The sequence below is a fragment of the Plecotus auritus genome (assembly GCF_963455305.1).
Source record: "Plecotus auritus genome assembly, chromosome: 8".
NCBI classification, from domain to species: Eukaryota; Metazoa; Chordata; class Mammalia; order Chiroptera; family Vespertilionidae; genus Plecotus; species Plecotus auritus.
In genome coordinates, this window is record NC_137782.1 from 164,449,080 (window position 1) to 164,465,566 (window position 16,487).

The 16,487-nt window shown below is 39.2% G+C and overlaps 1 protein-coding gene across 33 annotated transcripts in view; it reads left to right on the top strand.

The window, feature by feature from the left end:
* The window catches only part of DTNB (dystrobrevin beta), a 164,875-nt gene that overhangs the window by 23,341 nt on the left and 125,047 nt on the right, over nucleotides 1–16,487 (top strand). For all 33 annotated transcript variants that reach the window (XM_080686161.1, XM_080686147.1, XM_080686146.1 and 30 more), the window contains exons 4-6: nucleotides 3,379–3,592; nucleotides 8,815–8,900; nucleotides 13,827–13,981. In XM_080686161.1, the coding sequence (XP_080542287.1) occupies nucleotides 3,379–3,592; nucleotides 8,815–8,900; nucleotides 13,827–13,981 (455 nt within the window). The remainder of the gene's footprint in view (nucleotides 1–3,378; nucleotides 3,593–8,814; nucleotides 8,901–13,826; nucleotides 13,982–16,487) is intronic.

Here is a 16,487-nt window from a genome sequence, read left to right on the forward strand (position 1 = left end):
GATGAAAAACTGTTTTGTATAACGGAAAGATCATTAGCTGTAGAATGGGGAAGCACCTCAGCTTTAATCCTGGTTTTGCTATCTATATATATATATAAAAGGCTAATATGCTAAGTGTCCCTCCATCTGTCAGACTGGTCGCTATGATGCGCACTGACCACCAGGGGGCAGACGCTCAACACAGGAGCTGCCGAGCTGCAGTAACTTGGCAGTGGCAGGTCTCAGGTGACCCACCCCGAAACCAGGGAGGAGGGAACCCGATTTCTCGCGGGGCCGTGTGATTCCACCTTCAGCCATGGGTTATGTTGTTGCTGGGGCACTGTCACCCCGAATCTGGTTTACTGCACACTTGCGTTTGCGTTCCACACCCTGTATGACAACAACTTTGCAGAGTGCCCTCTCGCACTCTGGGTCCCCTCGGGGGATGTCGGAGAGCTGGTTTCGGCCTGATCCCCACAGGCCAGGCTGAAGGACCCCACCTGCCAGAGGGACCCCACTCACTCCACAGACGCCAGGAAGGGACCGTAGGAGGTTGGCTCCCAGGCGTGTTTGGCCCGTCTCGCCCAGTCCCGCCCCGCTGGCCACCTTGTAATTAATTTCCTTTTGATGTGCACAAATCCTCGCACCAGGTCATTAGTTTTATAAACACGTGCCTTGGGAAAATCACTTTTACAGCTAAATACTTCTACCCTACTATAAGTCTTACTCAAAAATCCTAGCTTAAAATGCTTCCTGAAGAGTTTACTGTTCCACCCTAGACTGAAGTCATGTTTATTTTTTGGTGTACCAAAGCAGTGTTTTTCAGATTATGGACTGTGACCCATTAATGGCTTTTGAAATCATTTTGGTGATTCTGGACAGAATTTAAAGCATGTAATAGAGAAAAAAAGAAAAACCAGAACACAGCTTATATTGTAAATCTAAAAAGTATTTTGTGAAACTTTTGTAAATTTATATGTCTGGAGGGTGTGTGTGTGTGTGTGTGTGTGTGTGTGTGTTACGATTTAAATATAATTTTGTGGTTTGTGGTAAAAAAAACACTTTGGAAACCACTGTTCTAAAGAACCTACCATTTTTGTAATTCTTCCTGTAATTACTCTTGGGAAATGGTAGTCTGTAAGCGAAGTGTGGAGAGTCATAACCAGGCTAGTGGCCTTAGTAATGTAAAGTAAAAGATGCATTGTTCTAGAAGTTTTATTTTGTAACATTTGATTATTTAACCTACATGAAAAAAATTCCAGTTTTTTCCACATGTGTGTTCTGTTGTCCCTATACTGTCTATTGAAAAGATCACCCTTTTTCTTCCTGCTCAGCATCTTTTCCTCACGTTCTTTGGAGAAAGGTACGAGAACGTTCATAGCGGTGTCTGTACATGAGGGCTGCTCCCGGACTCTGTTCCATTGGTCTGTTTGTCTAGTTATAACTATTACAGCTTTATAATAGGTCTTGATATCAGGTAGAGCAGGTATTCCTCCTTTGTTCTGTTTTTCTTTTTAAGATTGGTCTTTTTACATTTTATTTTCGTACATATTTTAAACTCTGCTTGTCAATTTCTGCTAAGAACAAACAAAATAAAACCAAGAAGTTTGCTGGGATTTTTTCTTCTTCCCTTTTTTAAAGGATAATTAACATACAATACAATTCATCCTTTTAATGTATAGCCCTGTGGGGTTCTGTTGGGATTGCATTGAATCTATAGATCAAGTTGGGAGAGTTGACATATTTCCAATATTGAGATTTCCTCTTGTGAACATAGTATATTCCTCCATTTATTTAGGTGTTTATTTCTGCCAATTATGTTTATAGACTTTTTTGTAGAGATTTTGCACATTCTTCATTGGATTTATTTCTAAGTCTTTGATGACTTATGATACTTGTAAAATTTCATTGTTATTGATACATAGAAATACAATGACTTTTATATCTTGATCTATGTCTAGCAATCGTTCTGAACTCAAATGTTAAATTTAATAATTTATCCATAGAATCTTCTTTATTTTCTATGTGTCTAATTTAGTCATTTCTGAATAATCACAGTTATACTTCTTTATTTCCAATACTTATACCAATAATTACGGCATCTTTATATTCTTAGGACCTGAAGTACAGTAGAAATGATGATCGTGGGCATTTCTTTTTTTAATTTAAAATTTTTTATTGATTTGAGAGAGAGAAGGAGAAAAAAAAAAAGACAAACATTAATGTGAGAGAGAAACATTGATTGGTTGCCTCCCGCATATGCCCTGACCGGGGATCAAACCTGCCACCCTCTGATATGTGGGGCGACACCGACCAGGGCAATAGTGGGCATTTCTAGTCTCATCCCCAACATCAGAGGAAAGGCTCTCAGCATTTTACTATCAAGTAATATGTATGATGCAGTTTTTTGTAGGTACCCTTAATAAGATTAAGGAAGTTCCCTAGTGTGTTTCTTCTTTTCTAGAGATCAAGTTAATTTAAAAAGTTGTCTTTTTGGTAATGATTTCTAACTTAGTTTTATTTTGGTCAGAGAACATGATTTATATCCTTTGAAGTTTGTTGAAATTAGTTTTATGACTCAGGATAAGGTCAATTTCTATACTTGTCTTTTGTGTTTTCTAGAAAATAAAGCATGTTTTTTAATCATCAGGACAATACTTCATATAATTTCATCACTACTACTTTGTTCTTGTAAAGTTTAATTTTCTATCTGTACTTACTTTTTGTCTGCTCTCTCACTTACTAAGAGAGGTGTGTGAATATTTCCCTCAAAGCTTGTTGAATTTTTCTCTTTGACATTCAGTTAAATTTTGCATCATATATTTTTGAGGCTATTGTAGAGGAGTCAATACTTCACAGCTACTCTCTCAGGATCTCTGGTTGGGCCTGAGAATTAAATCGACACGAGACGGATTAGCAGGAGAAAAAACATACACATTTTTACATGTGAAAATGAAGACCCAAAGAAGTGACTAGGTCTAAATGCTAATATACTAGGATGCACAAAGAATAGCAATTGTGGAAAAGTAACTAAAAATGTGTATATGGGGAGACTAAGGGAAGATTAGAGTTATTTTAACAAGTCTGTACAGATTAATTTTGGCCTCAATCCACTGTCTGTGTGATTAGAATGTTTTTCCCCCCTTGGAGTAAGAAAGGCATCTTTCACATGGGAGTTTTATTTCCGGCTGTCAGGAAGAAAAGGTGGGGGTCCAAGTGCCCATTTTGGCACTGCTATTTTTCAAGTATCTTCAGCTCAAAAGAATCCTTATGCCAAAGTGGCATTTTGGGGTGGCATATTCTGCCACCCTTCACTGACCTGTTACATGTAAAATTTGTATGTCTTTCTGATTAATTAAAACTTCACATTGTTGATAGTTTATTTTGTTTGTGTTTCAGTCCATCTCGTTGATATCTGGAACATGATTGAAGCCTTCCGAGACAATGGCCTTAATACACTGGACCACAGCACGGAGATGAGTGTGTCCCGCCTCGAAACGGTCATCTCATCCATCTACTACCAGCTGAACAAGCGCCTGCCTTCCACTCACCAGATCAGCGTGGACCAGTCCATCAGCCTCCTCCTCAACTTCATGATCGCTGCCTACGACAGGCTAGTACCTTGCATGCTTACTTAATTTTAAGTAAGAGAGTTTGTTTCTTAATCGTTCCTCTCCCACACTTTCCTGCTGAGGGTTGTCAACTTAGAATCACAGTTGGGAGGGGAATTATTCAGTGTAAGTCCTTTCTGAAGACTAATGCTCTGAACTGCTTCATCAATAAGATGGAAAATCCTTGAGAGCAGACATTCTATTTTGCATTTCTTTGATTTCTCAAGTGCAGCCCTGGTTTCTTAATAAATATTTATAAATTTGAAATGAAAATTAGCAGGTAAAAAGAATGATCAGGCATTCTGATGATGATAAAATTGAATAACATTTTTTGTTGATTTTACTTGATGTAGCTATTTGATATTTGCCAAATGGATTCTTGATTTGTAGTTGATTATTGCATAATCCATTCACTGGAAGTTTTGTAAATTGGGATTAATTGGAAAAATAAGAGTTTTTGGAAATCAAAGAGAAATGCTCTTATTCCTTTTAGCTACATGTGATAATTGGGAATAATGTTTCTAAAATAGAAGTCTGTTTTCATGAGAGGAGTTCTAAATTATAGTTGGCAGCATCCGCAGTTGTTTGCTAAATATGTAAAAACAGCTTGTTTTCTTAAGTAAAAAAATCGTCTTGTTTTTCAAAAGTATTAATTTGAATAACAAACTCTCTTATTAGATAGAGCAAAGCTGTAAACATCACCCGGATTAGGTGATTTAAATATAAAAATGTAGGCAGCATTTGAGACGTGACAACTGAAATGAGCAGGTCCCATGCAGAGGGCACAGGTGAGGGCTGCAGACGCCTCTGCGGTCCCTACCTGCATGTTCAAACATAGGTGTTTATTCAGGGTGACTCACTGTCTGCTTAGCTTGGCCCACAGGTAATCATGGTGTTTTCTCAGTTTGGGATAATAAGAACTCTTTTTAGAAGTCATGTACTTGGTTTATTGTCAGCCTGTAAAATGATAGGTCTATGGAAATGAATCATGCAGAGATGTCTGAGAAAGAAAATCATTCTCTTTATGGAGGGAGAGTGCTCCTCGGAGCGATTCTGTTTGGGCAGGGTTAAAATAACAAGCTTCCTCTCTCCTGTCATCGTCAACAAATACTACCTGTTTACCTTTTCATTTTAGTGTCTTCACGTGGGGGTTAATCGTCACTGCTCACTGTGTCACATCTTTAATATTGACCTACTAATCAACTCTGAGCTATCACAGGTCAGATTTTAAGTGAGCCATGTTTTTTGATGAAACCAGATCTTTCCCAAATCTTGTTTGAAGAGAATTGATTCTGGTATGAACCTGCACTTTACCTTGGAATCACTGGAAACATGGACTTGGGTGAGGTTATATATGCCGTGGCCAAGGGCAGCTAACTCTTAGTTTTAACTCTTAGTTACTTGGCCAGTGTCTATAGATCAAATTCAGATATATGGTGGGAAGGATCAAGAATGAGTTTTTTCAAGAAAAAAGAATTAATAAGGTAAAGGGTATAGTCATAGGTTATTAAGCTGCTAAGTGAGCAATATCCATTCCATAATATGCCAACTGGGTATATTCAGAAATTAAAATGTACTGGTTTATTTTTATTTTTTTTTCATTTTTTTGTATTTATTGTTTAAGGTATTACAAATAGTAGTACATATGTCTCCTTTTTTTCCCCATTGACCTCCCCCCAGCCTCACCTACCCCCCGGTACTTGCCCTCATTCCCCCCCACACCCAGTGTCTTATGTCTATAGGTTGTGCTTATATATGCATGCATACAAGTCCTTTGGTTGATTGTACTGGTTTATTTTTGCTTTTAAAAAAATATAGTTTTGTTTTTAGCATTCAACGTGAAAAGGAGAGAAAGACACACACACACACAGAGAAGAGAGAGAGAGAGAGAGAGAGAGAGAGAGAGAGAGAGAGAGAGAGAGAGAGATTGATTGTTCACTTATTCATGCATTCATTGGTTGATTCTTGTCTGTGTCCTGACGCGGAAGTGAACCCACACCTTGGTCTATCGGGACAACACTCTAACCAGCGGAACCACCCGGCCAGGGCCTCTTGGGTGTCTTTTAACCTACGGGTTTCCCCTTCATTATTTTTCCTTTAAACCATTAGCTTCGTCCAGTAATGGTAACCTTTATTTTCCCAGGATTCGTTTTTTAAAACAGCTGTTACTGAGAAATAGAAAACAACTACAGAAAAACACAGAAAATGAAGTGTAGTTTAAAATGAATTGTTATAAAGCAAATATAAGTACCACAGTGGCCAAGACAGAATGCTGTCATCCCCCCAGAAGCTCCTCTTTCTTCTCCCAGATGGAGATCTCTTCTGAGGTTAATTTTTACTTTCCCCTGTGGAATTTCCTGGATGTTCTTGCATCATGAAATCTGTGTCTGCAAGAAGTGTTTTGAGCACATTTACCTTAAAAAATGTCATTATCTGTGTAGCAAGGCTCGACTCTGTTTGTGAGCACTCCTTCATTCTCACTCTGCCGGCCGCCAGCCATGCCTCCTCCCCCTTCAGGAATGTTTTCTCTTGTTGCTTCATCTCTCTGGACCACTCTCCTTCAGGAAAGAAGCTGTATGTATCCCTCCGAGTGCTTAGTTGTAAGCAGTAGAAACCCTCTCTGGTTAATTTATTAAAAGGATGTGGGTCTTATTAAAGACTCTCTGAGCGTGTTGGGAAAGTGTAGGCTTGAAGATCATACTGCCAAGAAGAAAGCTCAAAGTCACACAAAAAGGGTCTCACAAAGCACTTCCGCCACCAGTCGGGGCACAGATATTGTTGCCTGTGCTCCAAACACCACAGATGCTGGGCTGCAGCTGCTGCCACACGAGTCCCTGTCTGCTGCCTCACCCCGGGTGGGACCGCTCCAGCAGCTGCCGTCCCTCCAGGTGCACTGTTCGGAATTCCAGCGTCTCAAAGATCATAGTTTTCTATTTGGAGTCCTGAGTGGTGCGTCTTATTGGTGGAGATTTTGTCATGTGCCCATGTCTGAGTTTTGAAGAAAAATGGGAAAACAGATATCTGAGTGTTTTCCTTTTTCAATATTTTGTTAGTGGGAAGAGTACTTGTCACATAAGGTAGGGTCTGCTTAAATGTAGACTCGGCATTTGGAGGGCTGGTGACCAAAAGGAAATGTCCACTGTAAAAGGCCTCCATCAGTCTTAGAAATCCATGCATTTTAACATAATTGATGCTCTTCATAGCCACTGGTGTTGCTCATATAACACGGTGATATTTGACATAGGAATATTCCTTATCATTTCCAGGTGCCATACGCCAGGTACTGAGACAGGAACACAGCATATGTATTTGTAAATAATTTTTTGATGGAGTCTTTAGGGTTTCCTATGTACAGTATCATGTCATCTGCAAATAATGACAATTTTACTTCTTCTTTTCCAATTTGGATGCCTTTTATTTCTTCTTCTTGTCCGATCGCTGTGGCTAGCACGTTCAGTTAATATGTCAAACAGGAGTGGTGAAAGCGGGCATCCCTGTCTTGTTCCTGTTCTTAGGGGAAATGGTTTTAGTTTTTGCCCATTGAGTATGATGTTGGCTGTAGGTTTGTCATATAAGGCTTTATTATGTTGAGGTATGATCCCTCTATTCCCACTTTGCTGAGCGTTTTTATCAGAAAAGGGTGTTGGACTTTGTCATATGCCTTTTCTGAATCAGTTGATATGATTATGTGATTTTTGTCTCTCTGTTTATGTGATGTATCACGTTTATTGATTTGCAGATACTGTACCAGCCTTGCATCCCTGGAATAAATCCCACTTGGTCATGGTGTATGATCTTTCTAATGTAATGCTGGATCCGGTTTGCTAGAATTTTGTTGAGGATTTTAGCATCTGTGTTCATCAGGGATATAAACTGTATATTTAAAGTATCCCATCCTAATTTTAACTAGTTGTAGGGATTTCTCTTTTATGTTATGAATAAACTTAATGAGATGTAATAGTTAAAAACCAGACTAACATTGGTATTTCATGGCGATGCTTTCACTGAGAACCTTCTAGCTTATAGATAATTAGCCTTTTTTTTCAGGTATGGTCTTACTGTATACAGAGAAGTTTTGGAAAATGGGAGACACGTAGTAAATATAAATAGGATAATATATATATAGTTAATATAAATAGTAAATGTAATAGGGCCATTAGTAAATATAAATAGGATGACACTTGCTTTATAAAACTAAGATAACATCGTTCTCATCATTACAAAGGTATTTATTTTACTAAGTTGCTATGACACTTTGTGAGCACAAGCTGTGTAAAACCAGCACAGTAGCCCCTTGTTTACTTACATATGATGACTTTAAAACTGGCTGGTGGAGTTTTCACCTGCTGTGAGCCAGGGCATAGTTGATTGGATGGAGCCAGGTGCTTGTTGGGCCAGGGGCCTTGCTGATCTGTTTGGCTGTACAGGTAATGTGCAGCATTACTTTGGGTAGTTCATCCATGTTATTCTCCATTTCATCTTCCCAATTCCTAAAAAGAATTACTATTGACCCTTCTCCTTCACTTTTCTCACAGTTGTGATCTGGGAAGACCTGAGACAGGTATGATAGAGCTCCTTAGAATAAACACCTGAGAATATGAAGGTTGTTACAGTAAAAATAAACAAAGATGAATGAACTATAAATCTTTATAGCAGTGTGCACCCTGTTGGTTTATTACACAACAGTAAACTGTTGTTATAATGCCCTGATGGACGGACACATTTCTGACTTAGTGTTCAAAACAAGTGGTGCCTCAGTTTTGAATACTTAAAAACATTGCAGCTGTGAATTTAATGGGCTAAGTTGATGAGAAATTTACTTCTGGTTCATCCAGTTGACTTCTGCCTACACAGCCAGTAGAAATTGCCTTATAGAATGTTTATGAAACTCATCTATAATAATAAAAGTGTAATATGCTAATTAGACTGGACCCAGCCACCCGGTGGCAGGTGCAGGCCGGGGCCAAGGCCCTTGCATGAATTTTGTGCATTGGGTGGGCCTCTAGTCCCTAAATAATTTGGGTTCATTTCTAGCATTATTCACTTAGCAGAGATGAAGCCTTAATTCTACAAAGGGAAAAAAAATCCAAGGTTTCTAACTATCCAAAGTAATATGGCAGAAAAGGGTAAGGATCAATTTATTGGTTTCCCGATGTTTAGTGATACATTTGATTGCCATTGTGGTTCCAGATAACAATTATTTCTAATATAATTTCTTTTTCAGTGAGGGCCGAGGCAAAATGACAGTATTTTCAGTTAAAGCTATGTTAGCAACTATGTGTGGTGGAAAAATGCTGGACAAATTGAGATGTAAGTATTTTCATATTATTTGAAATATTTTATTTTCAAATTAGAACTTTTAAGCAGTTTTAAATGAATATTTTTCAGAATTTTGGATGATTCTATATTGAACATTTTTATTTTTTTTACTACTATATTACTCACCTGACTCAAAGTATGTAGTAAATTATGCCACCTAATGTTCAGATGGAAAAGTTGGTTGAATTAATGTGTATACTATTTGTTTTTTAGTATAAGCAAGAGAATTGAGATTCAGAGCAGTAATGTTGACATTTTAAAAAATCTTTAAAAATGTTTTCCATATTATTAAAAATTACTGTGTTTGAAGATGATTGTGTTGATTACTTTTAATTAGAAAATAAATTTGATTGTTTTTACCAGGTTTGGTCAAGGTCAGCCCTTTCTTTTTTTAAAAAAAATACATTTTTATTGATTTCAGAGAGGAGGGGAGAGGGAGAGAGAAATAGAAATATCAGTGATGAGAGAGAATCATTGATCAGCTACCTCCTGCACACCCCCTACTGGGGATGGAGCCCGCAACCTGGGCATGTGCCCTGATTGGGAATCGAACCATGATCTTCTGATTCATAGGTCAACGCTCAACCCCTGAGTCACACTGGCCCGGCAGCCCTGTTCTTAATAACCCCTTCTTCATCAGGTTCTATTTGCTGCGATTAAACTGTTCCTGAGCACCTTGGAGTCGAGCTCAGTTACTTAGAAATTGGCAGCATGTTTTTCCAATTATCTTTCCTATTTTTTCCCCTTACTATTGGCCACTTTGGCATTTTAATGTTCACTAGATACTGTAGAAAGGTGGTTAGATGAAGTCTGAGGAGGTGAAATGCACAATTATTTACTTTTTCTGCTTATGGTTTTCATTCATTCACTCTAGATAGTTACTAAATGCCTAAGATATGCCAAGCATTGTGCCAGACGCTTTACATATATTTTCTCACTGAATCCTTAAAATTTCTTTGAGCAGCAGGTGGTATTTTCTCCATTTTATAGAAGAGTTAACTGAGGGGCGAAGCTGGGATTCCAGAGCAGGCTGTCTAGCTTCAGAGCCCTGCTCTAAGCTCCTTGGTTATACGCCTCCATTCTGGTCCTGTACGTGATCGAAGCGCCATTATACAGGCACCCAGAGAGGAAGGGACTCAGATTTCAGGGAGTTAAGATAGAAGCTGTGGGTTTAATGAAATGTTGAGATACCCTGTGGATCGATTTGTTGAAGAAAATGGGTCATTTGTCTTGTAGCATTTCTCATAGACTGGATTTTGATGATTGGGTCCCCATGATGTTCCTCTGTGCCCTGCATTCTTTTGTTTTAATTGAAAGATATAGAAACTTCAGATTCAAGTACAAGCTTTTGGGCAAGATCACTTCATTACGTGCATTAGAACCCAGTGCTTAGATTATCTTTCACAAAAGTGAAACCTGTACTTCCCTGGCCAGGGGTAATACTCTGTTCTATTCTGTTCATTTTAATTTATTTTTAATTAATTAATTTAACTTAATTTAATTTTTTCCGTCACCATTTGTCGCCTTTATGCCCTCCTCCTCCTCCCCCCACAATCAGCACATTATTGTCCGTGGTCATGAATTCTCTTTTTTTATTTTTTGCTCAATCCCTCCATCCGCCCTCCCCCACCAACATGAGCTTTTTATTACATGTCACCATGACCCTGAAGTTGGAAAGCTAGGTGGCTCACTAGATACAGATTTTGAAATTCTAAAGGTCTTAGATGTTTTTGGTCAAACTTACTCGGTTTGTCTTCATTTCAGAAACAGTTGCCATGTTAAACACATTTTTGGTCGTGAAAAGTACCGTTTTATTTAAGTGCTCTTTTGAGGTTTTTTTAACGTCGCAATATTACTCTTTTGGACTGAAATTTCTTAATAATTCCTTTTCAAAAATATATTTGTATTAATTTCAGAGAGGAAGGGAGAGGGAGAGGGAGAGAGAGAATCATTGATTGGCCACCTCCTGCATGCCCCCTACTGAGGGTGGAGCCCACAACCTGGGAATCCAACCGCGACCTCCTAGTTCGTAGGTCAGTGCTCAACCACTAAGCCATTCTGGCCAGGCTCTTAATAATTTTTTAATTCTAGCGTGGTGTTTTTCTGAGGAAGATAATATAATATAGATGAAATTATTCTTCATTCAAACAGAAAGAAAAAGAAAGTTGGGATTTTGTTTTTTAATGATGATTTCAGGTAAAGAATATACATCAACATGGGGGTGCGGGTATGGGTGAAAAAGGTGAAGGGAGTCAGAAGTACAATTGGTAGTTACAAAATAGTCATGGGATATAATGTACAGCATAGGAAATATTATTGTAGTCATTAATATTGCAATACCTATGTATGGTGCCAGGTAGGTACTAGACTTATTGGGGGATCACTTTGCAAATTATATAAATGTCTAATCACTATGCTATACACCTGAAACTAATATAAAATAATATTAAATGTCAACTGTAATTGAAAAAATAAAATATTTTAAAATGGCTAAAAAATGAATGTAAATCACCATTTAATTAGTACTGAATAAACTGGTTGATAATAGAAAATTGATTATATATAAAAATGCACATTTTAGATGTCTCTGGAATTATTAAGTTTCTATGATTACATCTGCTACATCTAAATAGAGCTGATACCTGGCACATAGTAAGTGCTAAGATTTTGCTAAGTACAAATTGTTGATTGAGTACTAAAATTACTGAAATTCTCTGTTGGAACTGTTAGTGAAAAGGTAGAAATTTTAGTAGTATGTGAAATTTGGAAGGTACCTAAGTGATAGCAGGTTTTCCTTTTCGTCTTTTTTTAGTGTTTTTTTTTTTTTAATGTGGCTTTTGCACTTCTTGGAGGCGCACACTGACCTGTATTCAAGCAGCACTGAAGTGTGCACGTCCAGGCAAGCGTGACATGTCCAGGGTGCTCAGAATGCCAGGCCAGTGCACACTGCATATGGGTGAGGAGTTAGTTACAAGCCATGCTGGGTAACTCATTACCAAGTTCATATTATCCAGGTAGATTTAAAATATGGCTTGGTTATCTCCTTCTTTTCTAAACTATAGTTGCATTACCATCTGTCACTGTTTCATTATTCTTATTGTACCATAATATCTTAGATAGAGAATGAGAGGAGTAACATAAATAAAATATTCAGGTTTTGAAGCTTGCCTCCACTTTAAAATTTTAATCATCCAGGGCAGAAATGACTTTAAATGTGGTCGGGCCCTCTCACATTAAACAGAGCTCTCTGACTGTAATTTAAACACTTTCATCTCTGAGGAATGTCATTCTCAGGTGCACGTAGGGCCGATTGTGAGGCTTGGCTATCTGTCCCATCTCATGTTTTCAGGCTATTGTGTGTTTTTTTTTCCCCCATTTCTTGAGTGTTTGTTGCTGTGCTTGTTGGTGGCCATGGTGATGTCGGTTGTCCTTTATCACTGGTAGATGTGATGGTATTGTCAGTGTACCAGTCTCTACGAATCTCTCTCTGCTTCTGATTTACTTCTGATACACTACGGACCAAGGAGATGTATCCAAGCTTCCCAGCATTCTCCTTAAAGTAAGGACGTACTGAGTGCTCGTAATCAGGAGAGAAGCACTGAGCTTTTGTAGTATGACTGGTGGTTGGGGCTGTTGGGGGAACCCCTTTTCCCGCTGGCTTTCCAGTTCCCAGCTGTGTTCTGTCTGCTTGAAGTGGCTGAGTAACAGTAACGTGAGCTGTAACCGCATTGTAACACCAAGTAATATTTGGTTGTTCACTTTCTTCTACCTGCTTACTGGGCAACATTGTCTTTGCTGTTCTTAGTTTCTCCGTCTTCCTGCCACTGAAGGTGCTCTCTGCTGTTACCTCTGTCAATGTTCCTTTAAATTAGGCTTTCTAGTTTATGGAATATGCCTTAGTGTTTCTACTTTTCTTTCCTTTTATTTTGATCTTTCCGCTTTTACCTTTTCTTTTATATTTTTTCCTATAATTTTGCCCACTCCCCTTTTTTCTTTGATCCTTTTGTTTGTTTTCTTGTTTTAATGTCAAGAGAGCCTTTGAAATGACTTAACCAATATTTGTGCCTTTAATTTGAAACATTTTTAACACATTCAGCGCCCTGTCAGTCACCGGTGACTGACACTATACTTTCCGTCCGGAAGACAAAACAGGCTGGGCGCTTAATGTGTTAAAAAATATTTTTTATTGATTTCAGAGAGGAAGGGAGAGGGAGAGATAGAAGCATCAATGATGGGAGAGAATCACTGATTGGCTGCCTCTTACATGCCCCCCATTGGGGATCCAGCCTGCAACCCTGGGCATTCGAACCGTGACCTCCTGGTTCATAGGTCGATGCTCAACCACTGAGCCATGCCAGTCAGGCTACCTGAGTTCTTTTTATTCTACTTTGGAACTCACTAGATGGACTATTTTTACCATGCTGTATCTTCCTTCCAACTTATTCTGTCATGGGAATACATTGCATCATTAGTATATGAACATACAAATATAATACAATTTATTTCACACCTCATCACCAATATGCTAATATAGTCATACACTCAAACATGCATATGTCTTATATAAATACATATATAAATGTTAAGGGATAAAGATACGCTGGTATGAATTTAATAAAAAAATAAAAATTATATATCATCTAGTTCCGGACACTGAAAAAGAGTAGGTAGGTGGACGTGCCTGAGTGGTTATTGGGTTTGATGTTTAGGATGAATGTTCAGTAGGTGGGCCTCATCAACAAAGTACCCACGCAATGTTAATAAAAAATGAGAGTCCATGTTGACTAAAAATCGTGCTAACTTCATGATACTTTCTAATGATACTTCATGATCTTTCTAATGGTACAAATGACATAGAGCCATGTATCAAAAGTTGAAGTTTCTTGATAGTTTGACTTTATTTGGTTTTGTTCTCAGATGTTTTCTCCCAGATGTCAGATTCCAATGGCTTAATGGTATTTAGCAAGTTTGACCAGTTTCTGAAGGAGGTGCTGAAGCTCCCAACAGCTGTCTTTGAAGGGCCGTCTTTCGGTTACACCGAGCACGCAGTCCGCACCTGTTTCCCACAGCAGGTAAGGGCGGGTCACAGCCAAGGACTGAGGGGCACTCACCCCACCGCGTTTTCTCGGGGTTCCCCAGGTTGCTTCAGCAGAAGGATATGGGTTCTGGGCAGGGGAAGAAACAGAGGTGTATGTCCGGGGTGGGGAGTTTGGGAGGGTGAAAGGGGGGATAAAAAATCCACCTGAGAACTCTTTTTTTTTTTTTTTTGAGAGAGAGAGGAGGAGGAGGAGCGTCTTTTCTGAAGAAATAGCATTTGACATATTTTAAGTTACTAAAAGTTTAAAGAAAACATTCACGATGAAGTGCTTATGTTATTGCTGCTGGACATCTACCACTGTCCGTAACGAGTTCTGTAAGCCAGGAAGCACCGGAGCTTGGATACCCAGCTCTGCCCAGTGCTGGGTCGCTGTTTCCTGAACACTGAGGACAAGCAGAGCCGCACCGCTCTCAGCTGCGCCCACGGTCCCTCGGGGTACACTGCCATTTTCATAGGCAAGAAAGATGGATTTGGTTTCCTCTTTATTTGTGGGGGTCCCTTTGTGGTCCTCCTCTAGAGGTGACAGGAGCGTATTCCTAAGACATTAACTGTGCCTCAAAGGACTCGGAGCAGAGTGGACGCTGGCTATAGCATCCATTTTTTTTTTTCTGGTAGCAATGAGATAAAAGGAACTTCAGGCTACACTTGGAAAGTTCTGGAAAGCAGGGAATTCGGAAGAAAATCTATGTTAAAACCAGTGGGTGAAAAATTAATGGAAAAAGGCTAGTGACATAGTTTGAAAGTGTCTCCCTATAAAATATTTATTAATTACAAAGGAAACGTAACAACTCTACAGTGGAGAAATGTGCCGCACTCAGCACGGCCAGGGGTGAACCTGAGGGAGGGCAGGGAAGGATTAAAGAAGACCGACAAGAGAATAAAGCTGGGGCTAGGGGGACGCTGCTCTCGGATGGAGAGACAGTGCCACAGCCTGCAAGCTGAGTCTTTATTTTATAGCCAGATTCCACAAGGCACAGTAAGGGCGTGGTCTAGATGTTTACCGTGTTCTCACGGGTTTTGAATTTACTCAGTTACGTGCACCTGAACTCTATCAAGCTTTGTTTTGGCAGCACTTGCTGCATCTCCTGCAGCCTACCTCACTTGGCCACCTGGGACCACAGGTTTGGACCATAAGGTCAAGCTTACAACTATAGCCTTTGGCTATAATTGTGCTGGGAAGGCTTTGCCCTCCAAGCTGGGACTTGCACATGGCTTTGCCACGAGAGGACCATGCCCTCTCATTAGTCCGAGGCTTGAACCTGTCCGAACGCTGTAGCCACTCCCCACAGAGAAACCTGTCAGAAACGACTTTAACCAAGTGACAAAATCCCTATCACCAGGGGAGGGACCAGCTGCTATCGCTGCCTCCGGGTAAGATTCACTGAGAAGTTCCCAATATCCCGTGGTCCTCCTGCCAGGAAAGCACACCCGAGTCTCATCTCCCAATGGCAGGGATTTCTGAAGCATAACTGGCCTGTAGGCTTTCAAAATGTCAGGGTCCCGAAAGATAAAAAACGACAGGAACTGTTCCAGACTACAGGGTCCAAAGAGACATGAAAGCTGAATGCAGCCCATGAGCCAGGATTTTCTTTCTGATAAAGGAAAGGACATTAGTGGGACAGTTGGAAAAATCTGAAGAAAGCTTGTAGACTAGCTAATAGTATTCTGTCAATGAATGGTAATTTCCTGATTTTGATATTTGAATTAAGAGGATACCCTGGTTTTTAAGAAATACAGTGTGGCTGAGAGGAGGGGTGGAGAGGGTAAAATTGGGAGATATCTGTGATACTAACAACAACAAAAAAACATATTTAAAATTTAAAAAAAATACAATAAATATAAATAAATATATAAGGGTAGACTGTGTCTGTACTGCAGTGTTAACATTTGAGGAATCTAGTTTGATGACAAATATAATTTTTAAAATAGTCCTTTGTAACCTTTCTGTAAGTCTGAAATGATTTAAACAAAAGGTCACAATATAAAAGGAACAGACCCTCCTGACCTGTGATACTTTGATTCACAGAAGAACCAAAAACTAACACCCATACGCCCCTTTTTACATTAAAAGTTCAGAATTCATACTTATCTGAATTCATCTTTCAAACAGTCTTTTATGGTTTGTTTAGAGATTCTCAGCTTCAGCATTGAAGTTGCACCCATAATATAGAAGAGTTATTTTTAGTAGCTTCTGAGGAGGTATTCTTCCCAGTTCGTGCACACTTGTGAAAGTTAGCCTCTGTACGTCATTTTTTTCTCTCAGCATAAATAGCAATATCAGCTTTTAGTGTGTTAAGAATATCTCTGTGCTTCAATTTATTCTAATAAAGCACAGTTTGCATTTCCCCCCGAATATGCATTTTCAAATAACACGAGGCTGTCCAAACATATCCTGGCGTTAAGTGTCCTGCAGGCATTAAACACCCTCCAGAGCTATACCTGAGGTGACGATGAAGAAGACACCACAATACTGGGGGGAA